The 17556-nt window shown below is 46.5% G+C and overlaps 6 protein-coding genes across 6 annotated transcripts; 2 read left to right on the top strand and 4 right to left on the bottom strand.

The window, feature by feature from the left end:
- Window positions 1-455: 455 nt before the first annotated feature.
- F5J12DRAFT_725519 (uncharacterized protein) lies at window positions 456-617 on the top strand (the record flags this gene model as incomplete). The annotated part of the gene is made up of 1 exon (XM_051741640.1): window positions 456-617. A coding segment is annotated over one exon (162 nt), but the record flags the coding sequence as incomplete, so codon positions are not given.
- Window positions 618-11746: 11129 nt separating this feature from the next.
- F5J12DRAFT_698389 (uncharacterized protein) lies at window positions 11747-11914 on the bottom strand (the record flags this gene model as incomplete). Its single annotated transcript, XM_051740466.1, has 1 exon — window positions 11747-11914. A coding segment is annotated over one exon (168 nt), but the record flags the coding sequence as incomplete, so codon positions are not given.
- A 168-nt stretch (window positions 11915-12082) lies between these two features.
- F5J12DRAFT_907008 (uncharacterized protein) lies at window positions 12083-12979 on the bottom strand (the record flags this gene model as incomplete). Its single annotated transcript, XM_051748859.1, has 4 exons — window positions 12083-12238; window positions 12289-12451; window positions 12502-12677; window positions 12734-12979. 4 exons carry the CDS (start codon window positions 12977-12979, stop codon window positions 12083-12085), a joined length of 741 nt encoding a protein of 246 aa, XP_051596796.1.
- A 120-nt stretch (window positions 12980-13099) lies between these two features.
- On the bottom strand, window positions 13100-13321 carry F5J12DRAFT_698682 (uncharacterized protein; the record flags this gene model as incomplete). The annotated part of the gene is made up of 2 exons (XM_051740469.1): window positions 13100-13144; window positions 13190-13321. Coding segments are annotated over 2 exons (177 nt in total), but the record flags the coding sequence as incomplete, so codon positions are not given.
- A 1090-nt stretch (window positions 13322-14411) lies between these two features.
- On the top strand, window positions 14412-16417 carry F5J12DRAFT_785302 (uncharacterized protein; the record flags this gene model as incomplete). The annotated part of the gene is made up of 10 exons (XM_051743212.1): window positions 14412-14492; window positions 14542-14558; window positions 14613-14935; window positions 15164-15249; window positions 15298-15346; window positions 15394-15416; window positions 15474-15616; window positions 15893-16020; window positions 16081-16282; window positions 16336-16417. The coding sequence occupies 10 exons, from the start codon at window positions 14412-14414 to the stop codon at window positions 16415-16417; spliced, it is 1134 nt and encodes a 377-aa protein (XP_051596798.1).
- Window positions 16418-16582: 165 nt separating this feature from the next.
- F5J12DRAFT_785303 (uncharacterized protein) lies at window positions 16583-17421 on the bottom strand (the record flags this gene model as incomplete). Its single annotated transcript, XM_051743213.1, has 3 exons — window positions 16583-16789; window positions 16834-16880; window positions 16959-17421. 3 exons carry the CDS (start codon window positions 17419-17421, stop codon window positions 16583-16585), a joined length of 717 nt encoding a protein of 238 aa, XP_051596799.1.
- Window positions 17422-17556: the final 135 nt, after the last annotated feature.

Raw genomic sequence — 17556 nt, forward strand, 5'->3', positions numbered from 1 at the left:
TATCCTGCTGTCCTCAGTTCACAACCCTACCAAGGACCAGATGGTGGGAGCTATTCCCCCACTTTCCAATATGTTGACTTGAAGCATATCTGATGGTTCTTGGCAAACATCATCCAATTACTTTCTGGTGGATCACCATTTGCTGGCAGGCTGCTTAGAGCTTTCACTGGCCCAGCATCAACTTGGTCATGCTGTAAGGGTCATCCTTGTGCTTTGTCTCAAAATACTCATTGCTAATGTTGTAGACACTGGTACACCAGCCTTCTGTATCTGCTGACCTTGCAGCTCTGGCCACTCAGCAATGGATCCATGCTGTCCAAACACCATTAGCAATTCTCTCTGCTACACTTTCAATTATGCACTCTCCTTTGTACAATGCCAGTCACCAAGCCATGCAGCAGCTGACTGAGTGGTCTACCATGAATGATCCAAAAATGTTGGCAGCACTCTGACACTGGCCAATGGTTTACACCAACATCTCCATGATTGCTAACCAGTTGGCTCCCCTCCATCATGACCTGCAATCCCATGCTGACTGGTATGACATGCTCATTAGTGTAAGCAATTATTCTGAATGCATTCTTGACATTTCCTCTCTTGGTCTTCAATTCAATTAATGGCCTGGCACTGTTGTAGCCTTTTCTGGCTGGCTTTTGCAGCAGGTGTGGATGATGTGAGCAGCAACCATTGCTCACTAGCATTCTACATGTGGGACAATATTCACAACTGGCTTAGAGTCCCTTGAAGTGATTGGATGTGCATTCCATTGGTGTGGCAGGCTCTCACAGGCATGTAAATCACCCATGGCACCCTGTATTGTATTGTATTGGTCCTTATTTAATGCCTCAGGCATCCAGTATTTGATCAGCACAATCCTGGTTTGAATGAAATCTATGAAATCAATGCAATATTACTAGCCATCCTTCTGTGATCATATGAAGTATAGGTTATGATCTTATACTGGTGGTAAGATATGCAGTATACCGACAATTCATGCTATGCTTCATGTCCATATCTATATTACCCTAGCTGTGTGCTGCTGTATACAGAACTATCTGTGCTGGATGCCATGTGCTGACATGAATCCTACTCAATCCTGATGTGTGCCATGGTATGTTGGGTCAATGCCATTGGCTGCTGAGAACTGCCAGTTTATTCCTCTGCATCTAACTGTGTGCTGCTGTATGCAGAACCATCCATGCCACACATCAAGCCTTGACATGGATCCTAAGCCAGTCAGGTGTTTGCCACTGTATGCTGTGCCCATGCTGCCAGCTGCCAGGCATCCCTGTCAAGTCTAGCTGACTTGGCCACATTGCTGGCATGTGCTGAGCAATATCTGCTGGCTGCCATGACCCTCCAGAGACTTATGGAGCAGGTGCTGCCAGGTGCCACAGTACATGTTGCCACAACTTCCCCATGAATTATGCTGTATGCTGCAATGTGCCATAATGTGGAATGCCATATCTGCCAGCTGCTACTGCTTCCAAATACATGGTGCTGCATCCCAGTTTGTGGTACTGAATGCCAACCTTTTAAGCTATGCCAATTCTGGTAGTATCTGCAAGGGGTAGGCATGCAGGGTATGCTGGTAATATTTGCTCAGAGTGGCTGGCATGCCACAGTTTGCTTCAGAACATATGCCAAAAGCTTACCCTAGAGGGCCATTGCATGCTCCTGAGTGCTCTGAAATGCTATGGTATGCTCTGGCACATGTGCCACAGTTTGCTTTGCAATTTGCTCTAGAGTGTCTGCCATGCCACACCTTGGTTTGGAACATATGCTGCAGCTTATTCTGGAGGGCCATTGCCTGCTCCAGAGTTCTCTGGAATGCTATAGTATGCTCCAGCACATGTCCCACAGTTTACTCTGGAATTTGCTATGGAGTGGCTGGAATGCTGCAGCTTATCCCAGAGGCCATGGCATGCTCTGGCACATGTCCTGCAGTTTACTCTGGAATTTGCTCTGGAGTGCCCAGAGGACAATTGCATGCTCCACCATTTGCTCCAGAGTGGCTGGCTTGCCACAGCTCACCTAGGAACATATGCCACAGCTCACCCCAGAGGGCCATGGTATGCCCTGGAGTGCTCTGAAATCTTACAACATTGCACTGCTGAGCTATCCTGAAGTGTGCTGAGGTCTTGTGCCAACTTCCAGTGCTGATCCACACATGCTGCAGCATGCCACTGGATAGGTGACATCTCACACTAGGCTACTCCAGGTACTACAGGGACAATTTGATTGTGGCCTACTCATGTGTTATTTGATAATAGAAGCTGGGGTGGTCCATACAGCAGGGGGATGACTCAGTGTAGGGCTCAACCTCTGCTGGCCCATGGGACATGGAAAGTTGTCAGCCTCTGCTGGCCCTGTCATACAGTACAATGTAGGTACATTATGTGAGGCAACAACATGCAGACATAACATACAGCATTTTTCAATAAGTACAGGAAAGTAATGGATAGTACTAGTCTAGACAAATGGCAAGTATTCAACTACTGGCATGCTCAATAACTGTGCCTATCAAGATCTGGCATAAGTAAAATAGTGGCTCAAAAGAAAAGAGTGAGCATAGCATACCATCAGACTCAAGAGATGGCTGCAGCTCACTGGCCAGAACACTAACATTGAAAATAGGCTCCCCCTGTTATGCTGACAACTTGTACTGCATCACAAATTGGGTACTGAAGTACAGGCACATGACTGCATGAGAAGTGATGTGTAATTTAACTTCACCAGCAGTGGGACACTGGTCTTGGCCAACCAAAGTCATGCTGTCAAGTCCTTGTTGGTACAGCAGACAGAGCTAAGGGTGGTTGCAAAGTAGATTTTGAATGAGGGAGTGGTACAATACATGTGGGTTTATATACATATGTAGAGTACCTGCAGACCAAACAATTGAAATCATTTGAATGTACACCTGCCTTCCACTAAAGGCATCATTGAGTCACCCTGACAAGGGTGTAAGGGAAACTAACTGTGTATAGGGTATGCAGGGGTAACTGAGTACTGGGGGTACATGCATCACATGACCACATGGATCAGGGCCACCAGCAGATCACAGAAGGAAGGGCGGTCAGATGTAGTCTGGCTATAGTACAATGCAGAGTAAACAGGGGTAAGACATAAAAGGAAACATACAGAATGTAAGACTTGTAAGCCATCTTATGGGTGGCAGAACATTGTCACTCGAAAGCACAATGAGTGACAAACACAAAGTCTGAGAAAGGAAATATGTGAGCATGGTGTAACATCACCCCCCCCCTCCCCCCCCAAAAGGCCTTGGGCTACCCAGGAGCAGATTTCACTGTTAGTTGCTATGGCAAGTTGGGCAGTCAGATGACCAATGTCCAAGGCATGAGCATTGGTAGCAGGCAAGCTGATGCAGGGGATGCTGCCAATTGATGGGAATGAGCCCACCAAGTTCGCATTTGCTGAGGGAATTGACAGGGACTGGAACAAAGGGACCATCTGGGAGAGATCAGGTTGTCTTAGTAGTGTAGAAGATGGCCTGTCCTGCTGAATCTCCTCTGGCCTGAGTGAAAAAGTTGAGCCAGTCATGGGGTGATCTGTTGAAGGGGACGTCCACAAAGGCATCTGCAATGGCTTGAAAGTGCTCTCAGCCTTGGCCCAGTATAATCTTCTCCCAGCAATCATAACACCTCTGTTTGACATTTCCTCCAACCTCTGGAACTCCTCCTCCAGGTTGTGGAGACCCTCCATTACTGGCTTCTTGGTTCTTGAGTGGCCATGCTTCCTCTCAGTTAGAGTTCTGAGGAAGGCTTGATCCTCTAGGCACTGTTTGACATGCTGGAGAGAACAGCCCATGGACCATGATGTCAAGGGGGAGTTGGTTGAGAAAGGAATGAAAGGATGAGATGAGTGAGGGGCCATAGTCTTCATGAATGATTTTGACGATGGACTTCTTGTGTCCTTAGGGCTTCCTGGAGGATAGAAGAATTAGCATGGTTGGTATCTTTGTACATGTGGGCATCAAAGCTTCCATCCACAGTTCCAGCCAGGTCATAGACCTGCTTTCTGACTACTTCTGTGCTTCTGAAGATTGTAGACAGCATCCATAGATGCTTGTGGTGTTCTCCTGCTCTCCAGCTGTGTGACTCCCAGTGCTCAAAGTCGTTAAGCAGTTGCATGTAACCAAGGAAGTGGCTTGCCTTGGGAGCCAGTCTGCTTGTTGTGCTGGCAGGAGCTGAGGGGGCAACTGTAGGGGCTGAGAGTGTGGCCAGTGTGACACAAGGCTCTGGAGTGGATGGGCCAGGGCAAGAGGCTGGGGTTGGTGATCTATAAGTGGCTTGGGAGAGTGGGGGGGTATTGCAGGATCAGAAAGTGGAGTCATAATGAGACTTGGGTGTCCCCTCATGAGCTTTGGACTTTCCCTTATGGGCATCCTTGCAAACTCTCTGGGACAAGGGGACCAAGTGGATGACCAGGTATGGGTATGGGTGTGTGGTGGAGGTGACAGAGTCATGAAGGGGTTGGTAGGCACCACCATGTGAGGCATTGGGGGATACTGAGGGGGATATGGTGCATACCACTCTGGGGGAGTGTACTGGTGGTTCTGAGAGGTGAGGAGGGGTGCTGGCATAGAAATCAAAGTATGGCCTGGAGGGATTGTAGGGTTTGTCGATATCAGTGTGGAAGTCATTATCAAAGTAGTCAGAGCCAGGATTTTCTGTGTTGGGGGTGTAGGACATAGCAGTTCAGAGGTTGTGGACATGCTTGTACTCCCAAAGAACCTCTGGGGCATGTATAAGGTTGTCCTTGCTCTCCCAGCTGTTTTGGGAGTGTGGGTAACTGAGCCACTTGACTAGGTAGAGGTATTTTTTGCTGTGGGTTTTTACTGGTCTCTTTGGCTGATGACTTGACCTTCCATGCATGTTTGTGATTAAGTATAGCCTCAAACTCCCATTTGTTCTTGTCTCCTACCAATTCTGGTGGAGGTGGGGGTTGTGCTTGACCATACTCCTTTGTTTCAATGAAAGGGGTCAGTTTGGATGTATGGAACATGGGGTGTATTTGCCAGTTAGGAGGAAGTTGGAGCTTGTAGGCTACTGAGCTGATCCATTTGGAAATTACAAATGGCCCATGTCATCGGGGTGCAAGCTTCTTTGATGGAACTTAACCCCCCTTTGTAGGTCAGAAGTGTCCAACCAAACCTTATCTCCTATGGAGAACTCTGTATAGGCTCCTTTTGATCACAATTTCATCAACTCCTGGGCTTCTTTATGAGCAATAATTGTGGTGTCTCGATTGGCTGTCAGCTGCTTGAGTCAGTCTCCTGCTAATGACCCTTCCAGTGGTTGCCCAGTTGGATAGGGGGCAGGATCAAAGCCATACATGAGCAAATATGGCATTTGGTTATGGGACAAGTGTATGCATGAGTTATGCACCATTTGAGTGTCTGGGAGTTTGGTGTGCCAGTTATGGGCCTGTATCTGTGTACATGCAAAGGCAAGTGCCAACCTCTTGGTTTACATGTTCAGCCTCTCCATTGGTTTGTGGGTGATACACAGTGGAGGCCTTCAATTCAATTCCAAGGGAGCGGTAAAGGTCCCTTGTGAAGGCAGAGACAAATTGGGGTCCTCAATCTGATATGACATATGACAGCCTCCAGGACAACCCAGTGTGGGTAGATGTACACATGGTAGAGGTCTGCCACTCCCACACTGTCCACAGTTTTAGTAGTTGGTAGGAAGAATGCACCTTTAGTAAGTCCCTGGTCTACAACTGTGAGGATGGAGTCATATTTTCCTCCCAACAGGGGTAAGTTGGTTATGAGGTCCATAGAGACCTGCTTGAAGGGAAAGGGGTTCTTTGCTACATCATGTGGGGTAATAGGGGGTGTCATCAGATGCATATTGACCTTATTGGCTTGACAGGAGGGGCATCCTCTGCAATAGTTATGGATGGACTGGTACATTCCATGCCACCAGATGTATTTCTTCATTTTCTTGGTCATTGCCTTTACTCCTGGATGTCTGAACATGGGGGTATCATGGTACTGCCAAAGGATGTCTTGGTGAACAGGTTCTGGGACAAATATCCTTCTCCCTTTTCTTCTGACACTGTCAGAGCCTTCTGTTGTTTCTGGGATGGAAAGGGACAGGGATGCCTTCTTTACCTCTTGGTACAGGTTGGCATTTAGCTGGAAAATATGTCCTTCACCTTTCTGTGCTTTCACCATTCCTTTGAGCAGCTTTTCAGCAACTTCTGGTGTTTCAAAGGAGACCTGACAGACAGGGGCAGAGGTTTTAGGGGCCTCCAGGGCAGTCTGATCAATCTTGAAAAGGGAAACAACAAAGGGTCTCACCCCCCCTCAAGCCAAATGGCCTTTGGAAGGAGGATGGAGATGGTAGCCAGTTCAGCATTGAAATCTGAGCAGCAGGAGAGGGTGTTGGCAGCAGAATTTTTTGTTCCTGCAATATGGACAAACTGAAGCAGGTACTCCTGAAGAGTAGCTTGATGAGTGATTAGCTTCTGCAGCTGTGCATAGTACATTATGTTTTGATGATCAGTATACACATGAGTCAGTTCTGGTGGGGAAAGCAAGTAGGGGCACCATTGTTTGAGGGTGCACATTACTGCTAGCATTTCCAAGTAATAGACCTGGTAGTTTTGTTCTGCTCTAGTAAGCAACTCCAACATATAGGTGCAGGGGTGATGTGTTCCCAAGTTGTCAGCCTGTGACAGAACTGCCCTGGTGCCAAGTTTTGAGGCATTGGTGTGGAGTATGAATGGTTTCAGAGGTCTGGGAGATGAAGAACAGGTTTGGATGACAGGGCCTTCTTCAGAGCTTCGAAAGCAGCACTCTGTTTGGGTCCCCAGGTCCATTTTGCATTCTTTTTTGAAAGATCATGAAGGGGGTGCATGACCTGCAAGAAGCCTGAGATGAATTGCTGGTAGAAGTTACAGAAGCCAAGGAAGGACCAAAGTTCCTTGAGAGTTGTCAGAGCAGGCCACATTTTTATGGCTTCAATTTTGACCTCCAATGGTTTGTATTGACCATGGCAGATCATGAACCCTAAAAACTCTATCTCTTTGGCTTTGAATGTGCACTTCTTTATTTTTGGGCATAGGTGTTCTCTCACAGTGATACATAGGAAGTGTCAAATGGAATCACACAGACCTTCTTTGTTCTTCAAATGTATTGTGACATCATCCATAAAGATCATGGCTCTTCTCTTGCTTTATAACTCTCTGAAGGTATGGTCCATGTACCTTTGAAAGGTAGGTGGTGAGTTACACTGCCCGAAAAACATTACTGTTGGTTCAAAGAGTCCTCTAGGGGTTATAAAAGTCCCTTTCCACTCATTGCCTTCCTTTACCCATATATTGGTAAACCCCCAATGAACATCAAACTTGGTGAAATACTTAGGCACTGTTCACCCTGCAAATGTGAAGTCCAAGTTTTTGACTTCAGCTTCAGTTAAGAGGGTCACATGATGTGAACTATCATGTGCATCCACCTGAGGTATGCAACCATTGTCACCCAGTTACTGCAATCATCAAATGTCTGGCTCATCTGTGGGATCAACCCACCTGTTTCACCCACAGAACCCCCTGCCCCCCCCCCAGGACTTGCAAGAAAGCTGCAGTATGGACAAAAGAGGAGGAAGGCACATTACTGGATTTCTTGGCCTCTCATCTTTCACAGGCTGGTGATGGGAACTTTAAGAAGGCTACATGGAATGCCACAGCAGTCCACATGGTTCATAATTATTCACCAGGTCTGGATAATGGTGATAAGACAGCTGAATTATGTGAGTGGAAGTTCAAGGCAGTAAGTTGTCATATCATTCTTTTGTTTTTTGCCTTGCTAACAATTATCCAGCTTAAAAAATCCTAGTATGCCATCACCAATCTTAAATTGGTGGCCTCTGGCTTTGCTTACAATGATGAGCATGGTGTGATGGTCTTGCTGGACAACACTGATCTTTGGGATTGGTATGTAAAGATAATGTAGTTTTTGTCTTGTCAGATCATCCACTAACATCTAGTCAGGTGCACAAAGACATGAAGCTGTTTTGCAATTCTGGGTTCCCCCACTTTGCCAGTGTAGAGCTCCTTCTCCCCTTGCATGGCCAAGGTCAGTTTATCTACTGGCCACATGCCACTACCATGCCTTCTACAACCATGACCTCTGCCTTTGATACTCCTGCCTCTACCGCACCCCCCACTGCTTCGACTATTCCTGCCCCCCCTCCCTTTCTCTCCCTCCTCGACATGATGCATGCTCTCAATGCTCACCATTGTGAGGACACACAGTCCATGGATCCAAACTTCATCCCCCCTTCTGTACCATCAAGTTTTTTGTCACATGTGTCAGCTGGGTCATTGTTGTCATCAGCCATCACCAGCATCAGTTGCAGAAAAAGGAAAGCCAAGTCCACTACAATGTCCAAAGGTGGATCAAAGCACTCTTGGCCCCCATCAGCCAAAGCATGTGCTGAAGAAGATTGCAGTTCATTCATTGCCACCATCACCTCCAGGCTTGGTAACTTCATGCATGTGATCACTGCCCCATTGCCCCCACCACCCATTACCAATCCCCTTGTCAACACTGCCATGGACTACATCAACAACATGCTGCAGCTCTCAACAGACAATCAGATCAACATTGGCAACTACTTCCTCAGCACATCCCTGGATGAAGTGAATATTTTCCTCAAGCATCAGGAGCTGGAAAAGCAGATTTGGGTGCAGCATCAGCTGATGAAGTACCAGGATGGGCAGAGATAGGTGTTTTTTTTTTTTTTGTACAATATACAAATGTACCCCCTGTCATGATTGTGCATTCATCCTAAGTCCTCACTCACTCCACACCCCTTTCCACCAGTCATTCACTCACTCTGCACCAACTCCACCCCCCCCTGATGTTTGCAAGTCATCTCTGCTCTGACTGCTGTCAGACTTGTACTGCTCTCCTACCAGACTGCATGTGCTGTTCTCTGAGGAGTCATGTGGCTACCCTTTGGACTTCTCCCTGACAGCACATGATCCAGTGCCTGGACTGTTTCCTCTTTGGGATGTTCTGTGTTACCCATTCATATGTCCTCCATCTACCCTTCATTCATTGTCTAGGAAGTTTTACTTGAAGTTTTACAAGTCTCTGTATGTCAGTTCCGATTCTGATTACTGTACCTCTGTAGTAGTATAAAAGCATGTACCATACTCCACTGTTCTTCAGTATGAATATTGACTTAGTTCCTACTCCCCCTGTCTCCATCTTCTGACTGTCTGTATGTACCCCCCCTCTGAAATACAAGGGCTGAGATTGCACAAGGGGGTAGCACATGAGCTAAACCCAATGCCCTCACTTTGCTCCACCCTTATCTTGGCAAACTTCATTCCTGCCAACACTCTGCCAGTCAGAGTTCTGCTCTTTCTGTTGGACTTGCTTCCAAACCTCTCCCCAGACCTTGTCCAGCATCAGAGTTGGTTGGAGTAGGCCTGGACTTGACACCCCCCCCTGCATATCTTTTCAAGTCCCCCCCCCTTATACAAATATGTACATAATAAAATGTATGTGACTATGACTAGCTTCCTTTTGACAATGGAAGTTATTTTTGTACATGAGTGTGAAACAATTGTAAGACCATATATTTGTACACCATGAAATCTGAATGTTCAGGCTCAGAGAAGGCCCCTAATTGTAAGCTGGTGCTGATAGTCAATCCACATCTCCTCTGTGATGTTGTCATGCCTATTATCAGCCCTTCTCCTCTCTGCAGCATCTGCTGGTCCATCACCAAGGCTTCTAATACCATCACCCTCTCCTATGTCTATGGCAAGTTCAGGGTCAAAGAACTCTTCTGGATCATAGTGCCATATGAAATTGTGGAGGGCACAGAGAGCAGCAGGTACTTGAGTTTGGGTGTGGATGCTATATTCAGGGGGAATTTGAAGAATCCTCCACCTGCATTTTATAACACCAAATATCCATTCAATGGCATTTCTAAGTCCAGCATGGCAAAGGTTGAATAACTCCTCTTGGTTTTGAGGTCTATAAAATAGAAGTTACAGGTACACTGAGCAGGATGGAATAGCAACTTACCTTAATCCAGCCTGGCACCATTCTTTCAGATGGTAATGAACACCTCAATAGGGAACCAGAAGTGCATCACAGGTCCCAAACCCTGCATCTGCAAGAAGGTACTTCCCAGGTGGCATGTGCAAGTCATTCCTGTGTGCATCATGCCACATGGTTGCATCTGCAGTTGACCCATCAAAGCCAGTGAGGGCATATGTGAAGAAGAAGTCAAAATCACAGATGAAGAGACAGTTTTGAGATAGGTAGCCCTTCTGGTTCCTCATATAAGGCTGGTCCTCAGCAGCAGTGAATGCTCGAATATGAGTGCCATCAACTGCACCAATACAATCCTGGAAAAATTGGAAGTGTGGGTCACTAGTAATCATAGTTGATATGGGAGTGTTGTTGGTGGGGAATTGCACTTGGGATGCATAGAATTGTCCCCCAGAAAAGAAAGCCAATGTTGCTTTGAAATATCTAAAAAATTGTGAGAAAAATATCAGACAGTCCAATGAACTCCCTACCTAGTGATGGTCCCCAGTGAGTGTTGAAACCTCTCAGCAACATGCCAGGATGACAACCCAGTAACACAGGTGTAGAGGAATATCCCAAGTTGTTCCTCCACAGAAATTCCATTGTGAGAAGGCACAAAACCATGATGGGTGAGCACCTGCATCAGGTGATCAAAAACCCCATGGCTGATGCCAAGGCAAGTCTGTATCCTGTCTGGATGACCATTCAGGGGCTCTAGCATCCACCCCTCACCAGTCAGGATTGAGGTATGGTAGGGGATTGGTTCTGAGTCAGAATGAAAAAGGAGGTCATAGAGGCATAGCACCTGGATCATCACTGCTACTACAAGTGCAGAAAGACAGCAATGACAATGGTGCTGGAGCTGCTGTGCTTCAAGATCCATAGCAGAGTTGTTTGATCTGTTATCACAATGTTATCTATTGAACTACAAGTCATGTTGTTGTCTTATACAATCATCACATGATTACATTACTGAAGCAGAAGCCCAAAACTTGGACTTTGCATTCACACAGGCATGCACAGCTTATATAACCATCACATGACTACATTGCTGAAGTTGAAGTTGAAAACTTTGACTTTGACTTTGGAGGGTGAATGGTGCCTTAGAGTTGGCAAGTTCATCCAAGAGGGACTTCACATCAGGAAGGGGGTATGAGTCAGTGATTGTGTGCAAGTTCAGGTACTGGCAGTCCTGGATGAGTCTTCTTTTTCCATCTTTCTTTCCAAGGAAAAAGACAGGAGCAGCTTGCAATGATTTTGTTGAGGGGTGAATCTTTCCACATTTGAGATTTTTGTCAATGAGCTCATCAAGGGCCTTGAGTTCATCAAGTGAGAGCAGATAGATGGCTCCTTTCTTCGGCTGGAAGCTTGGCTTCAAGTGAATTTCATGGTTGAGGAAACCTCAGTGAGGCAGAAGAGGGATTTCTTCTTTGGAGAAGACTACTGAGAATTCCTGATATTCTGGAGGTAACTCAACTTCCACTTGTACATATGAAGCTTCGAGTTTCATGGATATAGATGTTTGGTTGATCATTATGGTCCAGGGGAAGTCAGTTCCTTGGACACAGTTTTTCTTGTTGAGGCCACAGTCAAGTTCTCCCCAACCAAATCAAGTACCTCCTGCCAATGGGGAGTAGCCATGCCTCTGGCAGATGGGGAAATGATATTCAGGGAGGACCACAAGGTTTCCATGATCTCCCCATCCACCTGGCCAGCACCCACAATGAAATTGGGAGCATATTGTGCAAAGTATTCTGTGTGGTGGCCATGAACATGCCACAACCCAATGCCAGGGCAGATCTGCATGCCATCTGGCATGGATATATAGGCATTGGCATGTAGCCATCATTCTAAACCTTTGCTATACTGGCAGTTAATGTCATGGAAATGTATCACTTGCTGGCCAGGGACTGTGCCATGTCTGATGGCATGCACAAGCACATAGTCCATGTTAACCTGCCTGTGATGTTGATGTCAATATTGTCATACATTGTTACAAGGTTATTCATACTGTTTGCCCTTCTGGAAGTCAACCATTGCATGTGGCACAAAACAGCCATGCCATGCACAGGCACATCCACCTATTCCCATAGATGCAAGCTGCTGCTGGTTGGCATTTGCTTGATTAACTGCCTGATGATTGCTGCAATCTGAGATCTTGTAGTGTGATCAGTCCATTGGGTAATACATTCCTACACATCACCCACCTCAACCACATTTTTAGTGCCACTCAAATATTCCTTGTATGGCTGTGATGTGACCATGTACCCCTTTCCATCCATCAACCAGGCTTTTCTGCCAGCATCCTTTGGATGCATATGCTCTGCCTTTAAATTCCCATCCATGACCAAGCTTCTTGCCAGTGTCCAACTGGATTACACAGTGTATAAATGGCTAGTGGTGTTCATGGTATCACTCACTGGGAATAATCTGTTGCATCTTCAGGAATGTTGATGCTGGGTTGGAGACATGCCAGATAGAATAACACTAATTCCCTGGGGCCAGCATCTTCTGCACTCATGTGGGATCCCTGCCATTTCAGTAGTTTCAGGAGCCACCACATCCTAGCAACTTTCAGCAGTTCCCTGAACCTATCCTATCATCCAGCTAAGAGTTGTGTTGCAGTGATACAATTCAACAAATAGGATGCACTGGCACTAGATGAGGAAAGGCATTGGAGGTTATGTGGCAAAGTTTGCTGTAGAAATTCATTGCTGAGGTACCACATTCTGCATTGTCCTGAACAAAGTCATCAAGTACTTGGAAGGTAAATGCAGTCCTTGCGGCCTTTGTGGTAGCAGGAAACATCCCAGCCCACATCAGCTGTATGTGTGAATCCTCTGCCCCAGGGCATCTACAACACTGCACATTGCAGTAGTGTATTCCATTGGTGTGCATGACAATTAGACAGCTTTGGTTCCTTGGGGCCTGCAGATTTGGTGGACAACCATCTTGATCCACATCCTCCCAATCATCTTCCTCCTCAGTTGTGACTTCATCATTTGAACAACCACTGGCTGGGCAGTGCTTCCCACCATGCCCAACATGCAGTACCAAACTGGCCTGAATGGTAAATACAGGAACAACCATCATGATTCAGATGCTTACCAGCTGCAGGGATGATTCCTCAAAGAATGTTCCATTCCATTGTTCCACCCTGTGGAATGGCTGGTGCTTGTGTTCTGCCCAGCAACACATGGTGCAGAAGACTGGCCAATGGGCACACTCAGTGCACTGGAAAATTCCATCTGCTCCACACAGGACAAATCCCTTGGCTCAGGTGGGGCCTCCATGTCCAACAGGATGGCTAGATAATGCCATTGGTGCAGCAACCACTGCTGCAGATAACTATTCTACAATTGTGTGACACTGTCATTGCAGGTTTGTTGGGCAATGTGGCATTCCACACACCTGACTTTTCTGAGGTTTAGGAGGTGTTGCAGGCAATACATCATTATTGGATGGCAGTTGTTCACCCACATCATCCAACAGGCAGTCCAGGTGATCCAGGATAACAGAGCCAGGCTGCACAGGAGGCTGAGTTGCATGGCCTGGCACCTGCTTTCTGGGTGTTACTTTTACCATCTTATCCCTATATCCTTGGGTGGTTTTCACTCTTTTCCAGGTCACCTGGGTCACTCTTGTAGCAGGTCCCACTGGTGCAATCTCTGACTTCCCCATGATGAATGTTGCAATGCAGAAGGTTTTGATTGCAACAAATACATGCAGCCAACACATGCTAGCAAGGTCTGACCACTGACTATGGTAATGCTGTCTTAGGATCTGGCACATGATTTCAGTGCTGGCACCTGCACATTGCCTAGAGATCAATGAAATGAATGAGCACTTGCAAAAAGCCTTGTCCTACATCATGCCCATAGTGCCCATACCATCCACAGCATCTCAATGCACATTGCCCAATTACCAAAGATCTCAGATCCATGAAGTCTGAGAGGCACTGCCTTTGCATGTGGCTCAGGGATGGAAATCTCATGATTGACTAACAACCTTAGCCATCTTGGGAAACTGTCCAATCAACTGGCATGCAAGAATGGAATAGACACCAAAATGTAACCTTCATTGACATGGGAGAATGCTGGAGAAGTCTACTCTCTTCAATAGACATCATACTAGCTGTCCCCTGAAAATTTGCACACAAGCACCTCCATCCTCAATGGCATCCAGTGACTATGAAAGTGACTCTTTCTCCAACAACACCAAAACCCCCCTGCCACAAAAGGGGACCAGTCTTCAGCCAGCTGAAATTGAGATTCTTGAGGCTGAGCTAGAGTCATGGAAAAATGCTGACCAAAACAAGAGGAGCTCCATCATGTTAACCCTCAGAAACAAGATAAAGAACCTTGATGTGAATGTGATGCTGAAAATGCATGAATGGGTTTGGAAGAAGAAGGTGTGCTACACCTCCCATTGATTACCTGGCATGTCCTTACCATTTCCAGGCAATTCAGACTTGGTTGTACAACCACAGCTGGAGCCATAGTTGATGGGCTCTGATCAAATATGGTGGCAGTTGGACACTGAGGAAGGTGGTCATGCACCATCAAAAGAAATCAATCAAAAAAGTGTTGGAAGAAGCTGGGATCAAGCAGGGATCCACAGAAATGATCAAGTCTTATCAGAAGGCCATTTACACTGTCATGAAGTCCCTTACTGCCAAGGAGATACAGGAGGCCAAGGCATTGGCCAAAGAATGGAATGAGCAGCAGCCACCTTGGGATGTTCAGTCAGAGTACATACCATTTGGCAATGCTGCCCATCACTCACAAGAAACAGAACTGCAGAGAAGAAAGGCTGTAAATATGCTGAGGAATTTGCTAAGGAAATGTGGAAGTGGTGTGGTGCCAGGGTGGTAGTGATGGCAGCATAGGAATATGCCAATGGAGAGGTGATAGTTGGAGTGTGAGGAATTTGTTCTTTGTGCAGATGAGTACTGCCAGATTTTGACCAACTCATCCAGACATGATTTCAACAATGAATTGTGTAATGGCAAATTATTTGAGGAGTTGGACAAGTGCCAGGATATATTCATAAAGTATGCATGAATGGCATTTGGGAATGGAGGCACCGATGCCGAGTCACCAGACAAAGATGCCACTCCATGGTCAAAGCAGAGAAAGAGCAATGGGAAACCTAAAACCATCCTGCTGGTCAGTGAAAATGGCACACCATATGTCCCGAACATATTGGACATGCAGGCACCAAAGTTGAAGGATATCATGCAGACACTTGTGACATTTCACTATCGTATGTATAACAATCAGAGAAATACTGTTCATTGACATGCATTACAGGGAAGGCCTGCAGGAATTCACAGGTGACTGTTCCATGGAGTGCAATAGTGACCAACACTGCACTTTATATTGCACCACAGTTTCTGCCACCTGAGGTTCCCTTCAAAGAGCCAAGTCAACTTACCCAGGATGAGTTGACAGCAATCTTGGAATGGTGGCAAGAGCAAAAAGAGCAGCATCCCAACAATATGTTTGGCTTCAAGAAGTGGAGAGATGCTGGAGGGTCCCTCTGAATGCCAGTGGCAGAGGCTGACAGCAGTGGAGTGAGGATGGGTGCAAAGCAGGATTTGGATGGGAGCCCAGACCAGTCAGCAGGCAAAAGGACAATGGATAGAATGATGTGGGGTAGGAAGAAGCAGTGACAGCAAACAGGTATGAAGGTATCCATCTGGAACTTAAATGTGTGGCAATATTATCTAATGGGGGACAAAGTTGTAGGGTCTGATTCTGACAATGAATCCAATCTCTGTCATATACCACCAACATTGCCATCAAACAGAAATGATGGTACAGGCACAAGCATGGTGGATGAAGACACTGCAGAGGCAGTACCATTGCCAGATTTGGATTCCCAGCAGTGGATTGCTGGATGCCAAGTGGCTGAGGGTGACACCTGCTGGCCAATTGGTAAGCCAGCAGGATCACAGAAGCTGAATATTGTTAACATTAATGGCTGACATGTTTCAGCCATTGGCAAGGAACCACCAAATGCCTGGTGGCAGGTTGTGGGTGGCAATACAAGCCCTGTGCAACCTATGCCAGAAGGCTGCCACATTGATTCACCTGATTCTCTCTGCCTGGCAGATCCATTGGCAGTGCCAACAACTATCAAGAGAGGCCATAAACAGGAAGATTCAAAGCACAAGTTGCCCATTTCATTGATGAGTCAGTACTTGTGCCACGGTCACTGAATTGTTGATTCAATTTATCTCTCAATCCTAGTACCCATGCACTGGACCAGCATAGACAATGCAAGGGGTATGTGGCAATCAAAATGGGTGTGGAAGGCACCAAAGTGGCCTGATGACAATGTTCCTACTCCTAGTCCCTCCAAGAAACATAGGCGATGTTAGCATTTGTATTTTACATGGCCATGGAATTTGATACTACATTTTGACAACCAATAGCTATAATTACAATAAATCTTCATCCAGTTCCAATTCATCCTTGCCATCCCAATCACTGGTCATCAAATCTTGTATATATTGCTGAGTCCTTGCCAGCTGTGCTCTCCTTGCAAGCAACAGGCAAAACTGGATGCTTGATTCCACCAATATATTGCTGTAGTGGTTGTAGGCTGCAATGATTGGCCCATCAGTGGTGGTGTTAAGACAGGGTGGGTGCTCATCAGTTGGTCCTGCAAGAAGAACCACAAGCCACTGTGCTTTTTCCACTGCTGGATGATTGATATATATGTGAGGGATATCATAAACAACTTACATGTTGTAAGTGGCCCTTCATCATGAATTCCTTGTATACCCAAGTCACTGGCAAAACATTGCAGCACCAAAAAGTGAGCTAATACACTTAATACTGGCGGCAACAAGAGATGACATGGCACTCACCAGTGGTGGCATCAGTGGCCATAGGCCATGGAGATGGTTGCTGTGATGTAGCTGGGATGGGCTGTGGCTCAGAGGCTGCTGCACCATCTAGCCACTCATCCATATATGCATGATCCAGGGGAGATGACGCAGTTTGTGGAATTTGTGTGGATGCCAGCAATGATCTAGGTGGGGGTGAGGCTGCTGGGGAAGATGTTGGTGAATCCCAGCTAGGCACAATGGTGGCCAAGGATGGCATGGAATGACTTGCTTGCCATGCCTCCCATTGTTGATCAGCAGCAGATGGCTGCACCTCCAGTGAAAGTGGTGGGGAGTCCCAAGATGGTGCAAGCATGCTGAGCAATGGCTGGGAAGGGCCAGCATTTGGCAGCATGGAGGACAATGGTGATCCTAGCTGATGGCCCCAAGCTGTGGCATTTTCAGCCACTCTGAACAGTAGAAATTCTGGTTCATCTACAATCATATCTGTATTGTCAGCACCTGGCAATACCCAAGGTTTATTACATGGGGAGATGACTGGCAAAGGTTATTGACAGTTGTATGTTATAACAACTACTTACATCGAGTGTCCAGACTGCCCAGCCTCCACCTTACTGAC

Source organism: Pisolithus orientalis (assembly GCF_024613125.1).
Source record: "Pisolithus orientalis strain OTSU chromosome Unknown F5J12scaffold_35, whole genome shotgun sequence".
NCBI lineage: Eukaryota > Fungi > Basidiomycota > Agaricomycetes > Boletales > Pisolithaceae > Pisolithus > Pisolithus orientalis.